We start from the raw sequence: 19,534 nt of genomic DNA, 5'->3' as shown, positions 1-19,534 counted from the left end.
CTATGGGGGCGGGCCGCCCGGTCCGGGTTACCGCCGTCAGCTGACCGGCCGCCATTTTGTCCGCCATTTGCAAGCGGCGCGGAGCCGGAGGGGAGGGGAGCGCGGCCTGCTGAGCGGGTCCGCTGCCGCCGCCGCCCCGCCGACCGCCGCCGACCTGGCCTGGGAGACCGCCCCGCCGCGGCGGCTGGCAGCGCAGCGCTCCGCGGGCGGCAGACGCGGTCCCCCGGGCCCCCTCAGGGCGCCTGGCCGCGGGCCTCCCGGGGTTCGGGCCCTGCGGCAGCAGCCGCGATGGCCCTCAAGATGGTCAAGGGCAGCATCGACCGCATGTTCGACAAGAATCTGCAGGATCTGGTGCGCGGCATCCGCAACCACAAGGAGGACGAGGTGAGCCCGGCGCGCTGGCCCGGGCCCGGATCCGGACCCGGACCCTCGCGTCGACGCAGTCCGACCCCGGCCCTGACCCCGACCCCGGCTTTGCCCCTGATTCCTGCCCCCAGCCCGCCCCCGAGGCCCCGCCCCCGGCTCGAGCCCCGGCTGCCCGCGGCCTGGGCCTCCGCACGCGCGCTCCGTCTCAGAGCCTTAGTTTATTGCCTGGCGTTGGGGGCCCGCCTCTTCCCCGAGGGTGGCCCGGAAGAGACTTCACAGCCCACCCCCGCCCCCCCAGCGGTGGATCTCCAGTCTTGAGTGTGGTTCTCGATCTTCTGTTCAAAAGGGAGGGCCCCCGGCCCCGCCCCAGTCCTTGGACTCCTGGTTGGGGGACTCTCCTCTCCGCGGGGGGAACCCCTGGTGGGATAAACGCACGTCCAGGCCTTGCCTCGTGGGCCCGTGTCCCCCGGAAGGTGGGGCCGCGCCTCTTACGGGGTAGGAGGGTGCGGCAGCGGATGTCCTCGGCCGAAATGAGGAAGCCGCTCAGGGGTCCTGGAATAGGGAAGCCGACTTAACTAGATACCCGAAAGTCGGAGGGAAAAGGTTTTCCAGAAGTAATGTAATCGTGGGCACCATTTTCTTCCCTCCCGCCACCCCCCAACCTGTGACCTAGATTTAGGAGGATCGGGGACAGTTAGTGACTACCAGACCTCTGACTTCCATGAATGGACGCCCAAGCCTGCACTTACACAATGGGGTGTTGGAGAAGGTCCCCTTTTCCTGGCTGGAGAGTCAGGCTGCCCGATGGAGAGCAGCTGTTAGACATTGTGCAGGTCCCACTACCAGATTACACCCCGCCAGCCCTCACAGTGGCTCCCGGGAAGCCCAGCAGTACCCAGAGGAAGGTGCAGACAAGTTAAGGAATTTGCTGGGAGGCACCAAGGGCCCTGGGCTCTGTCCTTCAGCTGAGAGCCTGAGTTCCTTGCCTCTTTGTTGCACTTTCTCAGAATGGGTGTGACCTCGCTGAAATGTAATTAGGTTGTTTTGGTTCATTTCTGTCACTCCTTCTCTTCTCTGGCTACACTTGGGTTTTAAATCACGTTGGAAGCTCTGGCCAGCTGCGTTGGTTACAAGTGTAGGGAACTCTTGGTCTGATTTTCAGTTTCTCTTTGAGTTGAAAGAGTAGCTGGTTGGCCTGCATTTTATTTTATTTTATTTCAATTTTTAAAATATTTATTTATTTCCTTTTGGCTGCGTTGGGTCTTCGTTGCTGCGCGCGGGCTTTCTCTAGTTGCGCCGAGCGGGGGCTACTCTTCGTTGCGGTGCACGGGCTTCTTATTGCGGTGGCTTCTCTTGTTGCCGAGCACGGGCTCTAGGCGCTCGGGCTTCAGTAGTTGTGGCATGCGGGCTCAGTAGTTATGGCTCATGGACTTAGTTGCTCCGCGGCATGTGGGATCTTCCTGGACCAGGGATGGAGCCTGTGTCCCCTGCATTGGCAGGCGGATTCTTAACCCCTGAGCCACCAGGGAAGCCCTGGCCTGCATTTTAGATACTAAGCGTGGCTAAGTGAATTTGGAAGGTGTCTGTACCATTAGATTTCTTTTTCTGTGCCAGTTGGCCTCCTGATTTTCCCACCTTGGTTAGTGGATGTTACTGAGCAGTCTGTTCCGGGATTCTGAGGAGGGGCCGAGGGGTCTTTCCAGTAGAGAGATGCACAATGCAATTAGGGGGGTCTGCTTTTTACGGCGTGTGCCGGTCATCACTGGTAGTACCCTGGGCTGTGCTCTATTCATTTGGGATTGATGGCGCTGTCCCCACAGGCTCCGAGCCTACTAAATGGGGTTTTGGTGGTGGAGGTGCTGGTGCTGGGAGTCCTCAAGGCAAGGTTCCACGCGAATACTGCCCTTAGCCTGTTGGCGATTCCCACAGACGTGGCGTTGGGATGTGGAGGTTTCCTCATCAGAAGAGTTGTGATCTGGAGGGTCATTATTGGTTCCAGATGTTCTGGAGCACAGCAGGTGGCTGTGGAGTGACTCTTCTAGCTCCAAGATGACTTCTTCCCTTCTACCCCACCCCGCCCCACACATTCCAGGGAAGACTTCTGGCAGCAGTATAGTTTCCCCTCAAAGTAACAGATTTCTTTTTTAAGGATTTACTTATTTACTTTTTAATTTAATTTATTTTTGGCTGCGTCGGGTCTTAGTTGCAGTGTGCCGGATTTTCGTTGTGATGCATGGGCTTCTCTCTAGTTGTGGCGCGCAGGTTCCAGAGTGCGTGGGCTCTGTAGTTTGTGGCACGGGGGCTCCAGTTGAGGCGTGTGGGCTTAGTTGCCCTGCGGCATGTGAGATCTTAGTTCCCCGGCCAGGGATCGAACCCGTGTTCCCTGCATTGTAAGGCAGATTCTTTACCACTGGACCACCAGGGAAGTCCCCAAAGTAATAGATTTTAGTTTAAAACTTATGTGCGGCACCACAGAAGTGAGGGTTATCGGTGACTTTAAAAGCCATGTGGGAAGGCAGCGTGGTTTAGTATTTGACTTTGGGAGACCCGCATCCTGGTTCTTGGGTCTCTTTGGGTGACCTGGGGAGAGCCCCCTGATGTTTTGAAGTGGGGGTGACAGCCACCTCTCCACCTTGCTGAGTGCCTATGAGGGTGCAGCAAGTGACAGAATGCAGGCTTCTGTGAGCCCCCAAAAGAAGAAGCTGGAAAATCCGGATCACTGGTGGAGTAACTTGTTTTTTGAAGCTTTTGTTTCAGCTTATGATACTAAGTGTATGCATGCCTGTGAGTTGGGTTACCATGGAAAATATATGTTTTCCAATGAGTCAAAGAAGTTTGAGAAACAGTTGGCTAATTCACCTGTTTCTTGGACGCTTGAGTTTGTTTCAGTCCCTAAGATACAGTACAGAAATTCACTTGCGAATGTCCTTGCTTCCAAAACTTGGGTATGACTAGGAAAAAACAAATGACTTTTTAACGTTTCATTCTTATGAGTACTTTTAATGTTTTGGGGAAGGGTTTTTCTTTCAGTCTTTTAAATTATACCCGTAACTTTTGGTAACGAGCTTAGCGTTTATTAAGTCAAAAGGTAACATTCGGGCTTCCCTGGTGGCGCAGTGGTTGAGCGTCCGCCTGCTGATGCAGGGGACACGGGTTCATACCCCGGTCCGGGAAGATCCCACATGCCACGGAGTGGCTGGGCCTGTGAGCCATGGCCGCTGAGCCTGCGCGTCCAGAGCCTGTGCTCCGCAGCGGGAGAGGCCACACCAGTGAGAGGCCCGCATACTGCAAAAAAAAAAAACAACAACAAAAAAACAAAAAAACATTCTTCTCCCCAGAAATCAATTTGAGAATTTTTTCTGTGCGTAGAAATTGAGGGAGGTTCTGTCTGTTAAGATTCTGTCCTGGTCTTGCTTGTTAGCCTTCCTGAGTGCTGTCCACGCACGCCAAGTGCTCCTGAGGGCTTAGACCTCATGAGTGTGGGTTCCACGTGGGGCACTGCAGTTTATGTACCCTGCCCCCCAGTGGCGTTGAGGTGGGTTCCATGTTTTCTGTTTGGTGCCACAGCTTATTCCATCAGGCGACACTCAGCAGTATCAGCCAGGGTTTGGGTGGTGCCTGAGTGTTTTCTCTTGGGTCTAAAAACTTCCGACCCACTTAACTGAAGTTTCTGAACTTTATTTTTAATTTATTTATTTGCTTTTTAAATATTTATTTGGTTGCACTGGGTCTTAATTGCAGCACACAGGCTTCTTAGTTGTGGCATGTGAACTCTTAGTTGCGGCACACATGTGGGATCTGACCAGGGATTGAACCCAGGCCTCCTGCATTGGGAGCACAGAGTCCTATCCACCGCACCACCAGGGAAGTCCCCTGAACTTTGTTTTTATTTATTTGTTTTAAAATTTTGTTTATTTTTTTTGGCTGTGTTGGGTCTTCGTTGCGGTGCACGGGCTCAGTGGTTACGGTGCATGGGCTTAGTTGCCCCGTGGCATGTGGGATTTTAGTTCCCCGCCCAAGGATCGAACCCGCATCCCCTGCGTTGGAAGGCGAATTCTCAACCACTGGACCACCAGGGAAGTCCCGAAGTTTCTGAACTTTAAAAAATTCAGTTTTAATTGTGTGTGGTCGGCTGTGTGTATCTGCAGGTTCTGTATTTGCCAATTTTGGATTGGAAGTATTTTTTTTAAAAATTCCAGAAAGTTTCGGGACTTCCCCGGTGGTCCAGTGGTTAGGACTCCATGCTCCCAACACAGGGGGCCTGGGTTCGATCCCTGGTCAGGGAACTAGGATCCTGCACGAAGCAACGAAGATCCCATGTGTTGCAACGAACACCTGGCACAGCCAAATAAATAAATAAGTAAATATTTTTTTAAAGCATATATTATATATGTGCTGTTACATACATTAAACACATTTTTAAAATATTTCCAAAAAATAATTTCCAGAAAGTTTCAAAAAACAAGACTTGAATTTGCTAAACGCAGGCAACCATTTACACAGCACTTGCAGTGTATCAGGTATTGTAAGTCATCTAGAGATGATTTAAAGTGTACCGGAGGCTGTGTGCACGTTGTATGCAAGTCTGCGCCATTTTATACAAGGGACTTGAGTGTCTGAGGATTTCGGTGTCTTCGGGGGTCCTGGAACCAATCCCCCACAGATACCAAGGGGTGACTGTAGAGAGAGATTTTAAAATTGGGTATAATCTGGGATTAAGATGGAACTGTGTTTCCTGGGGTTCATCCTGGTGCCGAGGTGTGTGGGGCTCCTCGGGCTGTGAGGTGTGTGTGGGGCTGGCCCTCGCTCCGAGGACAGTGACAAAAGCACGTGTTATGTCTGGCACGGCTAAGCACTTGGTGCTTTTAAGCTATTTCTGTAAGATTCCTTTTAACAGCTTCTGAGGAGAGTGAAGATAGGACGTTTAGTAAATGGGTTGTTACCCTAAGTCAGGGTCTCTCCCCCTCGGCACTGCCCACATCAGGGCTGGGTCATTCCTCTGAGGGGGGCTGGCCTGGGCGCTCTGGGGTGTGGAGCAGCATCTCTGGCCCCGCCCATCTGATACCAGGCCATGCCCAGTCTCGACAACCACAGTTTCCCCAGACGGGGCCCAGTGTCCCCTGGGGGGGGTGGGATTGCCCAGATGAGAACCCCTGACCCAAACTGATAAAGGAAAATTTCCCAGAATTCCCTAATGCTGGCCCTTCATCCAGGCGTCCCTTGTCCCCTGTGTTGTCATTGTGTTGTTGGACGCTGTGCTATTGTGAGATAAGATGGCCTTTGTCCCTGCTCCTGGCGCAGAGCTCCTGGAGCTTTTGTCGTTTCCTAAGCAACAGAGGTAGTAGGGGCATCCTTGTTGGGATATTTGGTCGCTGCCCCCGGTTCCTGACACTGAGCTGCTGAATCCCTTGGGGTTTCCTGGGTGATCGGAGTGTCTTTTGTTCTAATGAGATGATCCGGGGTGGGCTCCTGGGTGGGACTGGTCACCAGAAAGACCAGACCGTGGTTTGAAGCTTCACACCCGCTCGCCTGCCAATTCTTCGGAGAGGGGAGAGGGGCTGCAGGTGGAGTTAATGATGGATCATGCCTGCGTGATGAAGCCTCCATAAATATCTAAAGTATGAGGCTCAGGGAGGTTCTCCGTTGGTGAAAGCATCCATGTGCCAGGATGGTGGCGCCCCCCAGTGCCACGAGGACAGAAGCTCTGCCTCCTGACCCTCTGAACCCCACCCTCTCTGCCTCTTCGTCCAGCTGTTCATCTGTATCCTTTGTCGTGCCTCTTACTGTGTGATAAACTGGAAAACACGAACGAGTAAGTGCTTCCCTGCGGAGAAGCGGGTCACGGGAACTCTGGTTTACAGCTGGCGGGTGTGTGAGGTGGGGACAGACCTGTGACGGAGCCCTCAGCCTGTGGGGTCTGCGCTGATGCCAGGCAGAGAGGGTCAGATCCGAACTGAGTTTTGGGACACCCAGCTGGTGTCAGGGAGTCGGTCATTGTGCGGGACGCCCGCGCTGGATGTCAGAGTGAAGGGAAACGGGGAGGTTTCCTAGACAGCCCACAGGGTGAGTCTCCTAGATTTCTGTGTTTTTTTCGAACTCTTGTTAGTTGTGAAGTATATAATGCACATTCGTACAGCTTAAGTATCATATGATAATTATCCTAAGTTCTCCGAGGGTAATTTCCTTGCCTTACTTATAGTTTTGTCCTTTAAATGTCCCTGAACGTCTCGCTCACTTCTGCTTGCAGGCTGGTGTCAGTCGCCGCCTCTGTCGCTCGCTGCTGTGGGGAAGGGCCACGGTGGCTTGTTCGCTCTGGTCGCCGGCAGGGGTCTGCTGTGGTTGATTTATCCTTCGGAACATCCTTCGGACTGTTGCCGGACCTCTGGGTTGTTTCCCGCCTGGGGCATTTGATGAAGCGCCCTGCGTGGGAGGGCAGTCACTGCAGCAGCATGGGTAGGAGCAGCCTTGGCCTCCAGGGCAGCGTCGCAACCACTAGAAGCACTCCTGTGGCTCCCGTTCACAGCAGCAGCCGCCGGGGCCTCGCCTGCCTTTACTCTTTCCTTGGCGTAGTGCCATCTGCAGCCTTTGTGACGCCGTCTGCCTGACCCTCCCAGCCTTTGTGCTGGGAGTCTGGGCGCTGGTGCCCAACAAGACCAGAATGGAGGATTTGTGGCGGCACTCTGGGGAGGCCAAGCCTCGGGAGACAGTGAGGGGGGCGTGCCCGTCCTGCCTGTGCCCACCGAGGACCCGGGCACAGCTGGGGGTCCTGGGACTCGGCCAGGGATCGGCCACAGGGCTGCAGTCAAGCCTCAAGCTTCCCAGCCTTCGACCCCCAGCCCGTCCCCGCAGCAGAGCTCCCAGTGTAAGGCTCTCAGCTCTCCCTGACTTGGAGGAGTTATTCACAGGGCACAGTCCGGGCCCTGGGCGCAGTGGGTGGCCAGGCTGTGGGCGGTGGCAGTTGTGAGGACCAAGTCTGTAGTGGGCTGTGTCTGTGCGGGTCACCAGCCCTCGGGAATGCCATTTGCATGACAATTCCAGGAGGTTGAAAGGCAGGAGGGGGGAATTCCTTGCGGTGCATGCTGAGGGCGTGGGTTCAATCCCTGCTCGGGGAACTAAGATCCCACAAGCCGTGCGGGTGTGGCCAAAAGTATTAAACAAACAAACAAAAAAAACAAGGAAGGAATGGTGACCTAAGTAGACTCGATGCTGGGCTGCCCCCTTGGCACCGTGGACTCTGGGGCCTGCTCATCCCCTGGGGGGCGGCCGTCCTGGGCGCTGGGGTGTGGAGCAGCCGCCCTGGCCCCACGCACTGCCTGCCAGACCCTCCAGTCTGAGGACCAAGGACGTCCCAGGTGTGGCCCGGCGTCCCCTGGGGGCACGGCCGCAGAGCTGAGAGCCTTTGCGCTGGGAGCTCTGCTGGGGGGACGGGGTGGGATTCTAAGGTCGGGAAGCCTGAGACTTGACTGCGGCCCCATGGCCGAGTCCCGGCCCCCCCCGGCTGTGCCCGGGTCCGCGGTGGGCACAGGCAGGAAGGGCGTGCCCCCCTCGCTGTCTCCCGAAGCTCGGCCTCCCCAGAGTGCCGCCACGAATCCTCTGATCTGGTCTTGTCGGCCCCAGCGCTTACTTGGGTGCGGAGGCTAAGGGTGAGTCCTGGCGCCACCGTCGCTGTCCACTGCTGGGGGACCCTGGCGCTGAGGATTTCTTCCTCCTCCACTTGAATGACTCGGGCCCTGGAGGCCACTGCTGGGCCGGGTCTCTGGGCCGCTGTCACCCTGCAGGGAGGAGGGTCGCCGCTGTGGTGTAGACTAGTGCTGTGAGCATTTGCAGAACCAGAGGCGCAGGCCCGTCGGGTCACGTGTCGCTGAATAACGTCTTTCCATTCTGGTGGCACCGAAGTGGTTTTTCTCTGTGTGGCTTTATTGAGACAGTATGGTTTATATAGCTTAGCACCCACCTGCTTGAAGTGAGAAATTCAGTGAAGGTTTTAGTGTATTTACAAAAGCGCGCAGCCGTCAGCACGATCTACCTTTACATTTCTGTCACCCCACCAGAGATGCCGTGCCCACTCTATGGTCCCCATTTCCCCTCCCCCAGCCCCCGGCCCCCACCCATCTGCTTCTGTCTCTGCCGAGGTGGGGCTCCAGTCCGAGCCGAGGGCGACTGGGTGATGAGAAGGGCCATGATTGGCCGTCAGGAGCTGCTTGACATGCCTGCGTGGGGTCCCGGGGGCTGAGTGCGGGGACAAGGGGCTCGTGGGGTGGATGGGGTGGCAGTGGTCCAGATAGGCTGTCTGGCCTCTGTCCGTTGAACTGCTCAGCGCCGTGCCCTGGCTGTGTTCGTTGTTGGGATGGTGAAGGGTCCTGACCCCAGGGTGGGCCTCAGCTCGGGCTTCTACAGGAGGCCTGGCTCTTCCGGCTGCAGAGGCGTCGGCGCCCATGCCCAGCCAGGTGAGCACAAGACAGTGCCCTCCTTGTGGGTCCTGCTTGCATCTCGTCAGGAGTTCTCTCGTCTCGACACTGACTCGCCTACGTTTCTGGGTTAAAATGTTAATATTTTCTTGTGGAAGCGATGGTCGTAGATGGCAGCTGGGTTGTTCTTGGCAAGGTGGATGGAATAACGGGGAGAGCCCTCCCTGGTCGTGTATCATAACGACTTCTGAAATGTTTCTGGTCTGACACTGGCATGCCCTGGAAACACTGCTGTCCTTACACCCATCTCTGGCGGCAGCAGTGGTGGTCTCAACCCGTCCAAGCTCCCAAAGGTCTGAGCACTGCTGTGCTGGTGCTCATGAGAGCAGGGTGCTGGGGCTCTGGGTCCCAAGCCGGGGCAGCTGTGGGTGGTGGCAGGACCGGCATGTTGGGACGATCCAGAGAGCACCTCTGGGAGACGGCAGGGGACGAGGCAGCAGAGATAATGTCGCCCAGGTTGTGGACGGAGCATCCAGACGATGCAGTGTCCCTCAGAGCTAAGGAGAAAGCCATCAAACCACGGAAGACACGCAGGAACCTTAAAAAGCACATGACCGAGAGGAAGAAGCCAGTCTGTAAAGGCTACACACTGTGATTCCAACTCTGGGACATTCTGGAAAAGGCAGGACTCTGGAAGGGGGAGAAGGATCAATGGTGCGGGGATTGGGGAGAGGAGGGATGAATGGGTGGGGCACAGAGGGGTTTTAGGGCAGTGAAACTACGCCGTGTGACGCCGTAACGGTGGATGCGGGTCAGTGTATGTGTGTGCAAACCCACAAACTAGTGAACCTCCGTCAGCTGTGGCTGCTGGGTGATAACGACGTGTCCGTGTAGGTTCATCGGTTGTAACACACGTCGCACTGGTGAGGGATACTGCTAGTGGGGACGCTGTGCACACGTGGGGTGGGAGGTGGGAAACCTCTGCCTCCCAGTCAGTTTTGCTGTGAACCTAAATCTCTTAAAAGAAGTCTAAAAGAGGAGTCCAGGGTCCAGCTGCATGGTCTTGCAGCCTGCCAGCACCTCAGGGTCAACGGCAGCTTCTCTGGGCCTCAGCCCTCGAGGTCTGACTCCACTCCTCTGGGAGGGCCTGGGGATCCTGGGGATTTTTAAGTGTCCCAGGGAACTCTGCTGAGCAGGCAGTATTGAAATGGCTGTTTTATTATAGCTGCCGGGTTCATATATGAGGGAAGGTTGTATCCTTTGTTCTCTGGTAAATTGTGAATCACACATCCATTTCAGTACTATTTGCTCTGTGGTGAAGTGTGACCCTGCTCAGAACAGGCCAAGGTGTTTGAGAATTTCGTCGTGCTTGCATCTCCAACTTCTTGTTTTGAAAACAGTGTCAGTTATATGTGTTAGCTATTTATACTTTAGATCTTAAAATATTTTTATTTCATGTTTTTGGTACAGACAGGCCTTATTTTTTTGCACTTCCCTTCGTTGTGCTTTGCAGATACTGCGTTTATCACAAATGGAAGGTCTGTGGCGACCCTGCAGGGAGCACGCGTGTCGCCGCCATTTTTCCAACAGCATTTGCTCACTTCCTCTGTGTTGCATTTTGGTAATTCTCACAAGTTTTCAAACTATCTCATTATTACGTGATGGTGATCTGTAATCTGTGATCTCTGATGTTAACTCTTGCTGTTGTTTTGGGACTTCACGAACCTCACCCACGTAAGACGTGACATAATCGATTGTTGAAATGACAACAAAGCATTTAGAATATTACATAACTTAGTTGATAAAGGGTTTGAGAGCATTGACTCGAACTGTGAAGGCCGTTCTACTGTGGGTAAAATGCCATCAAACAGTATCGGACGCTAGAGGCCACCGATATGGCAGACTTCATTGTCTTATTTTAAGAAATGGCCACGGCCGCCCCATCCACAGCATCGGGGAAGGAGCCGCCACCAGCAAAAAGATTGACTCGCTAGGAATTCCCTGGCGGTCCAGTGGTTAGGATGACTTGGCGCTTTCACTGCTGAGGGCACAGGTTCAATACCTGGTCGGGGAACTCAGATCCTGCCCCCCCGCCCCCGCCCCCACCCCCCAAAAAAAAGATGGCTCGCTGAAGGCTCAGATGATGGTTAGCCTTTTTTAGCAATAAAGTGATTTTAATTAAGGCGTGTATGTTGTTTTTTTAGACATAATGCTACTGCATACCTGGCAGACTACGGAACAGTGTAAACGTAACTTTTACGTGTGACTTGCTTTACTGTGATATTCACTGTATTGAGGTGGTCTGAAACCCTCCCTACAATATCTCTGAGGTCTGCCTGTATAATTTCCTGGATCTAGATCATGCCTGTATACCTTGGCCATTTTTTTTTCTTTTTTTGTGAAAAGGAGAGTAAATAGTTCTTTGTTAGCAATGCTGTGTGTAAATAAGACTGCAAAGACTAATCATTCTCTCCCACGTTCCTTACTTTAACTTCATGTGTGTAACTATGTTTTAGATAAATACTTAAATACTCCCAAGGGAATATGAAACATTTTATTTATTTATTTATTTATTTAAACATCTTTGTTGGAGTATAATTGCTTTACAGTGATGTGTTAGTTTCTGCCGTACAGCAAAGTGAATCAGCTGTGTGTGCACGTATATCCCCATATCCCCTCGCCCTTGCGTCTCCCTCCCACCCTCCCTACCCCACCCCCTAGGTGGTCACAAGGCACGGAGCTGATCTCCCTGTGCTATGCTGATCTCCCTGTGCTATGCGGCTGCTTCCCACTAGCTAGCTATTTTACATTTGGTAGTGTATGTAAGTCCATGCCACTCTCTTACTTCATCCCAGCTTACCCTTCCCCCTCCCCGTGTCCTCAAGTCCATTCTCTACGTCTGCGTCTTTATTCCTGTCCTGGCCCTAGGTTCATGAGAACCATTTTTATTTTTAGAGTCCAAATATATGTGTTAGCATATGGTATTTGTTTTTCTCTTTCTGACTTACTTCACTCTGTGTGACAGACTCTAGGTCCATCCACCTCACTACAAATAACTCAATTTCGTTTTCTCTTTATGGCTGAGTAATATTCCATTGTATATATGTGCCACACCTTCTTTATCCATTTATCTGTTGACGGACACTTAGGTTGCTTCCATGTCCTCACTGTTGTAAATAGAGCTGCAGTGAACATTGTGGTACGTGACTCTTTTTGAATTATGGTTTTTTCAGGGTATATGCCCAGTAGTGGGATTGCTGGGTCATATGGTAGTTCTGTTTTTAGTTTCTTAAGGAACCTCCACACTGTTCTCTGTAGTGGCTGTATCAATTTACATTCCCACCAACAGTGTAAGAGGGTTCCCTTTCCTCTACACCCTGTCCAGCATTTATTGTTTGTAGATTTTTTGATGGCCATTCTGACCGGTGTGAGGTGATACCTCATTGTAGGTTTTTTTTTTTGTTTTTTGTTTTTTTTTTTGGTATGCGGGCCTCTCACTGTTGTGGCCTCCCCCTTTGCAGAGCACAGGCTCCGGATGCGCAGGCTCAGTGGCCATAGCTTACAGGCCCAGCCGCTCCGCGGCATGTGGGATCTTCCCAGACTGGGGCACGAACCCGTGTCCCCTGCATCGGCAGGCAGACTCTCAACCACTGCGCCACCAGGGAAGCCCTCATTGTAGTTTTGATTTGCATTTATCTAATGATTAGTGATGTTGAGCATCTTTTCATGTGTTTGTTGGCAATCTGTATATATTCTTTGGAGAAATGTCTATTTAGGTCTTCTGCCCATTTTTTGGATTTTTTTTTTTGATATTGAGTTGCATTAGCTGCATGTATATTTTGGAGATTAATCCTTTATCAGTTGCTTCATTTGCAAATATTTTCTCCCATTCTGAGGGTTGTCTTTTCGTCTTTTTATGGTTTCCTTTGCCGTGCAAAAGCTTTTAAGTTTCATTAGGTCCCATATGTTTATTTTTGTTTTTATTTCCATTTTTCTAGGAGGTGGGTCTAAAAGGATCTTGCTGTGATTTATGTCATAGAGTGTTCTGCCTATGTTTTCCTCTAAGAGTTTTATAGTGTCTGGCCTTACATTTAGGTCTTTAATCCATTTTGAGTTTATTTTTCTGTATGGTGTTAGGAAGTGTTCTAATTTCATTTTTTTACATGTAGCTGTCCAGTTTTCCCAGCACCACTTATTGAAGAGGCTGTCTTTTCTCCATTATATACTCTTGCCTCCTTTATCAAAGATTAGGTGACCATATGTGCGTGGGTTTATCTCTGGGCTTTCTATCCTCTTCCATTGATCTATATTTCTGTTTTTGTGCCATTACCATTACTGTCTTGATTACTGTAACTTGGTAGTATAGTCTGAAGTCAGGAAGCCTTATTCCTCCAGCTCCATTTTTCTTTCTCAAGATTGTTTTGGCTGTTTGTGGTCTTCTGTGTTTCCATACAAATTGTGCAGTTTTTTTTTCTAGTTCTGTGAAAAATGCCATTGGTAGTTGATAGGGATTGGACTGAATCTGTAGATTGCTTTGGGTAGTACAGTCATTTTCGCTGTGTTGATTCTTCCAATCCAAGAACATGGTATATCTCTCCATCTGTTTGTATCATCTTTAATTTCTTTCATCAGTGTCTCATAGTTTTCTGCATACAGGTCTTTTGTCTCCTTAGGTAGGTTTATTCCTAGGTATTTTATTCTTTTTGTTGCAATGGTAAATGGGAGTGTTTCCTTAATTTCTCTTTCAGATTTTTCATCATTAGTATATAGGAATGCAAGAGATTTCTGTGCATTAATTTTGTATCCTGCTACTCTACCAAATTCATTGATTAGCTCTAGTAGTTTTCTGGTAGCATCTTTAGGATTTGCTATGTATAGTATCATGTCATCTGTAAACAGTGACAGTTTTACTTCTTCTTTTCCAATTTGGATTCCTTTTACTTCTTTTTCTTCTCTGCTGTGGCTAAAACTTCCAAAACTATGTTGAATAATAGTGTGAGAGTGGGCAACCTTGTCTTGTTCCTGATCTTAGTGGAAATGGTTTCAGTTTTTCACCATTGAGAATGATGTTGGCTGTGGGTTTGTCATATATGGCCTTTATTATGTTGAGGTAGTTTCCCTCTGTGCCTACTTTCTGGAGAGTTTTTATCATAAATGGGTGTTGAATTTTGTCAAAAGCTTTTTCTGCATCTATTGAGATTATCATATGGTTTTTATCCTTCAATTTGTTCATATGGTGTCTCACAGTGATTGATTTGGGTATATTGAAGAATCCTTGCATTCCTGGCATAAACCCCACTTGATCATGGTGTATGATTCTTTTAATGTGCTGTTGGATTCTGTTTGGTAGTGTTTTGTTGAGGATCTTTGCATCTGTGTTCATCAGAGATACTGGCTTGTAGTTTTTTTGTGTGACATCTTTGTTTGGTTTTGGTATCAGGGTGATGGTGGCCCCGTAGAATGAGTTTGGAAGTATTCCTCCCTCTGCTATATTTTGGAAGAGTTTGAGAAGAATAGGTATTAGCTCTTCTCTAAATGTTTCATAGAATTCGCCTGTGGAGCCATCTGGTCCCGGGCTTTTGTTTGTTGGAAGATTTTTTTTTTTTTTTTTGCGGTACGCGGGCCTCTCACTGTTGTGGCCTCTCCCATTGCGGAGCACAGGCTCCGGACGCGCAGGCTCAACGGCCATGGCTCACGGGCCCAGCCGCTCTGCGACATGTGGGATCTTCCCGGACCGGGGCACGAACCCATGTCCTCTGCATCAGCAGGCAGACTCTCAACCACTGCGCCACCAGGGAAGCCCTGTTGGAAGATTTTTAATCACAGTTTCAATTTCACTGCTTGTGATTGGTCTGTTTGTATTTTCTGTTTCTTCCTGGTTCAGTCTCGGAAGGTTGTGCTTTTCTAAGAATTTGTCCATTTCTTCCAGGTTGTTTATTTTATTGGCGTATAGTTGCTTGTAGTAATCTCTAATGATCCTTTGTATTTCTGCAGTGTCAGTTGTTACTTTTTCATTTCTAATTCTGTTGATTTGAGTCTTCTCCCTTTTTTTTTTTTTGATTAGTGTGGCTAATGGTTTATCAATTTTGTTTATCTTCTCAGAGCCAGCTTTTAGTTTTACTGACCTTTGCTATTGTTTCGTTCATTTCTTTTTCATTGATTTCTGATCTGATCTTTATTATTTCTTTCCTTCTGCTAACTTTGGGTTTTGTTTATTCTTTCGCTAATTGCTTTAGGTATAAGTTTAGGTTGTTTATTTGAGATTTTCCTTATTTCTTGAGGTAGGATTGTATTGGTATAAACTTCCCTCTTAGAACTGCTTTGGCTGCATCCCATAGGTTTTGGGTCGTCGTGTTTTCATTGTCATTTGTTTTGAGGTATTTTTTGATTTCCTCTTTGATTTCTTCAGTGATCTCTTGGTTATTTAGCAGTGTATTGTTTAGCCTCCATGTGTTTGTGTTTTTTACAGTTTTTTTTCCTGTAATTGATATGTAGTCTCATAACGTTGTGGTTGGAAAAGATACTTGATACGATTTCAATTTTTTTTAATTTACCAAGGCTTGATTTGTGACCCAAGATATGGTCTATCCTGGAGAATGTTCCATGAGCACTTGAGAAGAAAGTGTATTCTGTTGTTATTGGATGGAATGTCCTATAAATATCAATTAAGTCCATCTTGTTTAATGTGTCATCTAAAGCTTGTGTTTCCTTATTTATTTTCATTTTGGATTATCTGTCCATTGGTGAAAGTGAGGTGTTAAAATCCCCTACTATAATTGTTACTGTTGATTTCCCCTTTTATGGCTGTTAGCATTTGCCTTATATATTGAGGTGCTCCTATGTTGAGTGCACAAATATTTACAGTTGTATCTTCTTGGATTAATCCCTTGATCATTATGTAGTGTCCTTCCTTGTCTCTTGTAATAGTCTTTATTTTAAAGTCTATTTTGTCTGATATGAGAATTGCTACTCCAGCTTTCTTTTGATTTCTGTTTGCGTGGAATATCTTTTTCCATCCCCTCACTTTCAGTCTGTATGTGTCCCTAGGTCTGAAGTGGGTCTCTTGTAGACAGCATATATGAGTCTTGTTTTTGTATCCGTTCAGCCAGTCTGTGTCTTTTGGTTGGAGCATTTAATCCATTTACATTTAAGATAATTTTTTTAAATTTATTTTTTAATTTATTTTTGGCTGCGTTGGGTCTTTGAGGGCAGGCTTTCTCTATTGCGGCGAGCAGAGGCTACTCTTCGTTGCGGTGCGCGGGCTTCTCATTGCGGTGGCTTCTCTTGTGGAGCACAGTCTCTAGGTGTGTGGGCTTCAATAGTTGTGACACGTGGGCTCAGTAGTTGTGGCTCGCGGTTTCTAGAGCGCAGGCTCAGTAGTTGTAGCACACGGGCTTAGTTGCTCCGTGGCATGTGGGATCTTCCCGGACCAGGGCTCGAACCCCTGTCCCCTGCATTGGCAAGCAGATTCTTAACCACTGCGCCACCAGGGAAGCCCTAAAGTAATTATTGATATGTATGTTCCTATTACCATTTTCTGAATTGTTTTGGGTTTGTTATTGTATGTCTTTTCCTTTTCTTGTGTTTCCTGCCTAGAGAAGTTCCTTTAGCATTTGTTGTGAAGCCGGTTTGGTGGTGCTGAATTCTCTTAACTTTTGCTTATCTGTAAAGGTTTTAATTTTTCCGTCAAATCTGAATGAGATCCTTGATGGGTAGAATAACCTAGGTTGTAGGTTTTTCCCTTTCATCACTTTAAATATGTCCTGCCATTCCCTTCTGGCTTGCAGAGTTTCCGCTGAAAAATCAGTTGTTAACCTTATGGGCATTCCCTTGTATGTTGTTTGTTGCTTTTCCCTTGCTGCTTTCAATATTTTTTCTTTGTATTTAATCTTTGATACTTTGATTAATATGTGTCTCTCAGCATGTTTCTCTTTGGGTTTATCCTGTGTGGTACTACTCTCTGTGCTTCCTGGACTTGATTGACTATTTCCTTCCCATGTTAGGGAAGTTTTTGACTATAATCTCTTCAAATATTTTCTCAGACCCTTTCTTTTTCTCTTTTCTTCTGGAAACCCCTGTAATTCGAATGTTGGTGCTTTAATGTTGTCCCAGAGGTCTCTGAGATTGTCTTCAATTCTTTCCATTCTTTTTGCTTTATTCTGCTCCCTGGCAGTTATTTCCACCATTTTATCTTCTGGCTCACTTATCCGTTCTTCTGCCTCAGTTATTCTGTTATTGATTCATCCTAGAGTATTTTAATTTCAATAGTTGTGTTGTTCATCACTGTTTGTTTGCTCTTTAGTTCTTATAGATCCTTTCTAAATGTTTCTCATATTTTCTCCATTCTGTTTCTGAGATTTTGGATCATCTTTTACTATCATTACACTAAATTCTTTTTCAGGTAGGTTACCTGTTTTGTTTTTATTTATTTGACCTTGTAGGTTTTTACCTTTCTCCTTCGTCTGAAACAAATTTTTTTGTCTTCTTTTTTTATTTTTGATGGTTGGTGCTGTATTCCTGTCTTACTGATTGTTTGTCCTGAGACGTCCAGCACTGGAGTTTGCAGGCAGTTGGATAGAGCTGGGTCTTGGTGCTGAGATGAGGACCTCCGGGAGGCCTCACTCTGATTGATATTGAATATCTGATTGATATTCCTCAGAGGTCTAAGGTTTTCTGTTAGTCCAGCGGTTTGGACTTGGAGCTCCCACCATAGGAGCTCCGGCCCGACCTCCCACCTGGGAACCAAGATTCCCCAAGCATTGTGGCGCAATAAGAAAAATTAAAAAAAAGAAGAAGAAAGAAAAAAAGGAGCAGTACAATATCAAAGAATAAAAAACAAAATAAAATTAGAGAGATAAAAAATATATTAGGAAAAATAAAACTATAATGGAAACAACCGGTCGCTAGGGGTTCCTCCTGTCCCCTTAGGTGTCTGTGGTCCCCCACCGGTGCCTGGTAGGTGCTCTTAGTTGTGAGGAGGTGCGAATTCCACGTCCTTCTAGTATGCCATCTTGACTCCACCCTCCTGAAACATTATTTTAATATTTTACAACCCATTCCTCCCTTTTCCTGCCTGTAGGAACCATGAGCCTGTGCACTTGTCCTGTAGCTAAAAACTGGTGTTGAGGCTGGGTCTTCCTGCAGGGTAACCACTTCCTGTGGGCTCATTTGTCACCCCCGTGGGTGCTCCGAGGTGCAGGGATGTTACTGTGCCTTCATTCCTGAGGGGTGTTCTTGGATGGAGAGCCCTGGGCCTGGAGTCCTCCCACCTCCCTCAGCCCCCTGCTCCCCTGTAGCAGCACACCCTTTTCCTCTGGCTCCTCTGAAGAATTTCTCCTTATATTCAGTTTTCAGCAGTTTGCCTGTGATATGTGTGGGTGTGATTTTCTTTTATATTTCCTGTTTTGGGGGGGCGGTGCTGGGCTTCTTCAAATTGTAAGTTTATGTCTTTCACCAAATTTGGGGAAGTTTGAGCTGTTAGGTTTTCACATATTTTCTCTGTCCTTCCTCTCCTGGGACCCCAGTGGTACACACACTACCACCTTTGGTGTACCACAGCCTTGCCTGACTTTCCTCCCTTCAGAATGGGTGGGCCGTGTTGTTCCCTGTTCTTCTCAGCTCCAGCTCCCCGTCCAGTCCACGCAGTGCCTGTTCTACCTCAGAAGCTGTTTTTCATTTCTAGGGTTTCCCTCTGCTCGTTTCGTGTCACTTTCTCTGCTGAGATTTCCTCTCTTTCTCTTCATTAGGAGCATATTTTCTGTTTGGTCGTGAGAGCATGGTTACAGTTGCTGTGTTGAAATCTCAGCACATGAACGTGTTCATCATCACCAGGATCACCTCAGGGCCCGTCTTCATTGGCCGTCTCTTTTTTTCCTTGGGTATAGGTTAGGTTATGTTTTCCTGTTTCTTTTTTTATTACTAGTTTAATTAACTAATTAATTTTTGGCTGTGTTGGGTCTTTGTTGCTGCATGCGGGCTTTTCTCTGGTTGTGGCGAGCAGGGGCTACTCTTCATTGTGGTGCATGACCTTTTTCATTGTGGTGGTTTCTCTTGTTGCGGAGCACGGGCTCTAGGCGTGTGGGCTTTAGAAGCTGTGGCTTGTGGGCTGTAGAGCGCAGGCTCAGTAGTTGTGGCACATGGGCTTAGTTGCTCTGCGGCATGTGGGATCTTCCTGGACCAGGGCTCGAACCCGTGTCCCTTGCACTGGCAGGCGGATTCTTAACCACTGCACCACCAGGGAAGTCCTTCCTGTTTCTAATTTGAATAATTTGGGCTTGTGACCCGGACATTGTGGCTGGTATGTTGTAGTCACTGGATTCTGTTGTATTCTCAGTAGAGTGTTGGTTTTGCAGAGAGGGGATGTGTTTTAGGGGCAGTGAGCTTGTCTGCGCTGGAAGTTCGGCTCAGCCTCTCCTACAGTGGGCAGGAGGCCGCTGGAGTGCTGTAGTGGGTGCAGAGTTCACGTGAGGATGTGCCACCCCCTGCCCCCATTCCCCCCTCACTTCCCAGCAGCTGCGTTTGCCCAGGCTGCTCCCTGCTCTGCGTGGCTCTCAGTATCAAAGCCGGGGCAGGACCAGTGGTCTCGCCTGTCCTGTGCTGCCTGGACATTGTCTCCAAACAGTGCTGGTGGGAGGCGTGGTCTGACGGTGGCTGCGCAGACATTACCAGGAGTGGACTCTGCCTGGCTTCCTGAAAGCTGAGAGGTCATTGGGCCACCTAGAAAATAGATTTGTGCAGAGTGCACCGTGTTGGCCGTTCAC

General features: G+C 49.0%; 1 protein-coding gene across 2 annotated transcripts in view; it reads left to right on the top strand.

The window, feature by feature from the left end:
* The first annotated feature begins 264 nt into the window (after positions 1-264).
* The window catches only part of AP3D1 (adaptor related protein complex 3 subunit delta 1), a 44,988-nt gene continuing 25,718 nt past the window's right edge, over positions 265-19,534 (top strand). Inside the window, exon 1 of one of the 2 annotated variants that reach the window (XM_065875336.1) lies at positions 265-384. In XM_065875336.1, coding sequence (XP_065731408.1) covers positions 289-384 — 96 coding nt within the window. In that variant the 5' untranslated portion in view covers positions 265-288. The remainder of the gene's footprint in view (positions 385-19,534) is intronic. The other variant, XM_065875338.1, reaches the window with a different exon arrangement.

The sequence above is a fragment of the Phocoena phocoena genome, chromosome 3, assembly GCF_963924675.1.
Source record: "Phocoena phocoena chromosome 3, mPhoPho1.1, whole genome shotgun sequence".
In the NCBI taxonomy this organism is placed as follows: domain Eukaryota; kingdom Metazoa; phylum Chordata; class Mammalia; order Artiodactyla; family Phocoenidae; genus Phocoena; species Phocoena phocoena.
Note: the sequence above shows the minus strand (reverse complement) of the source record. Positions and strands in the feature narration are given on the sequence as shown.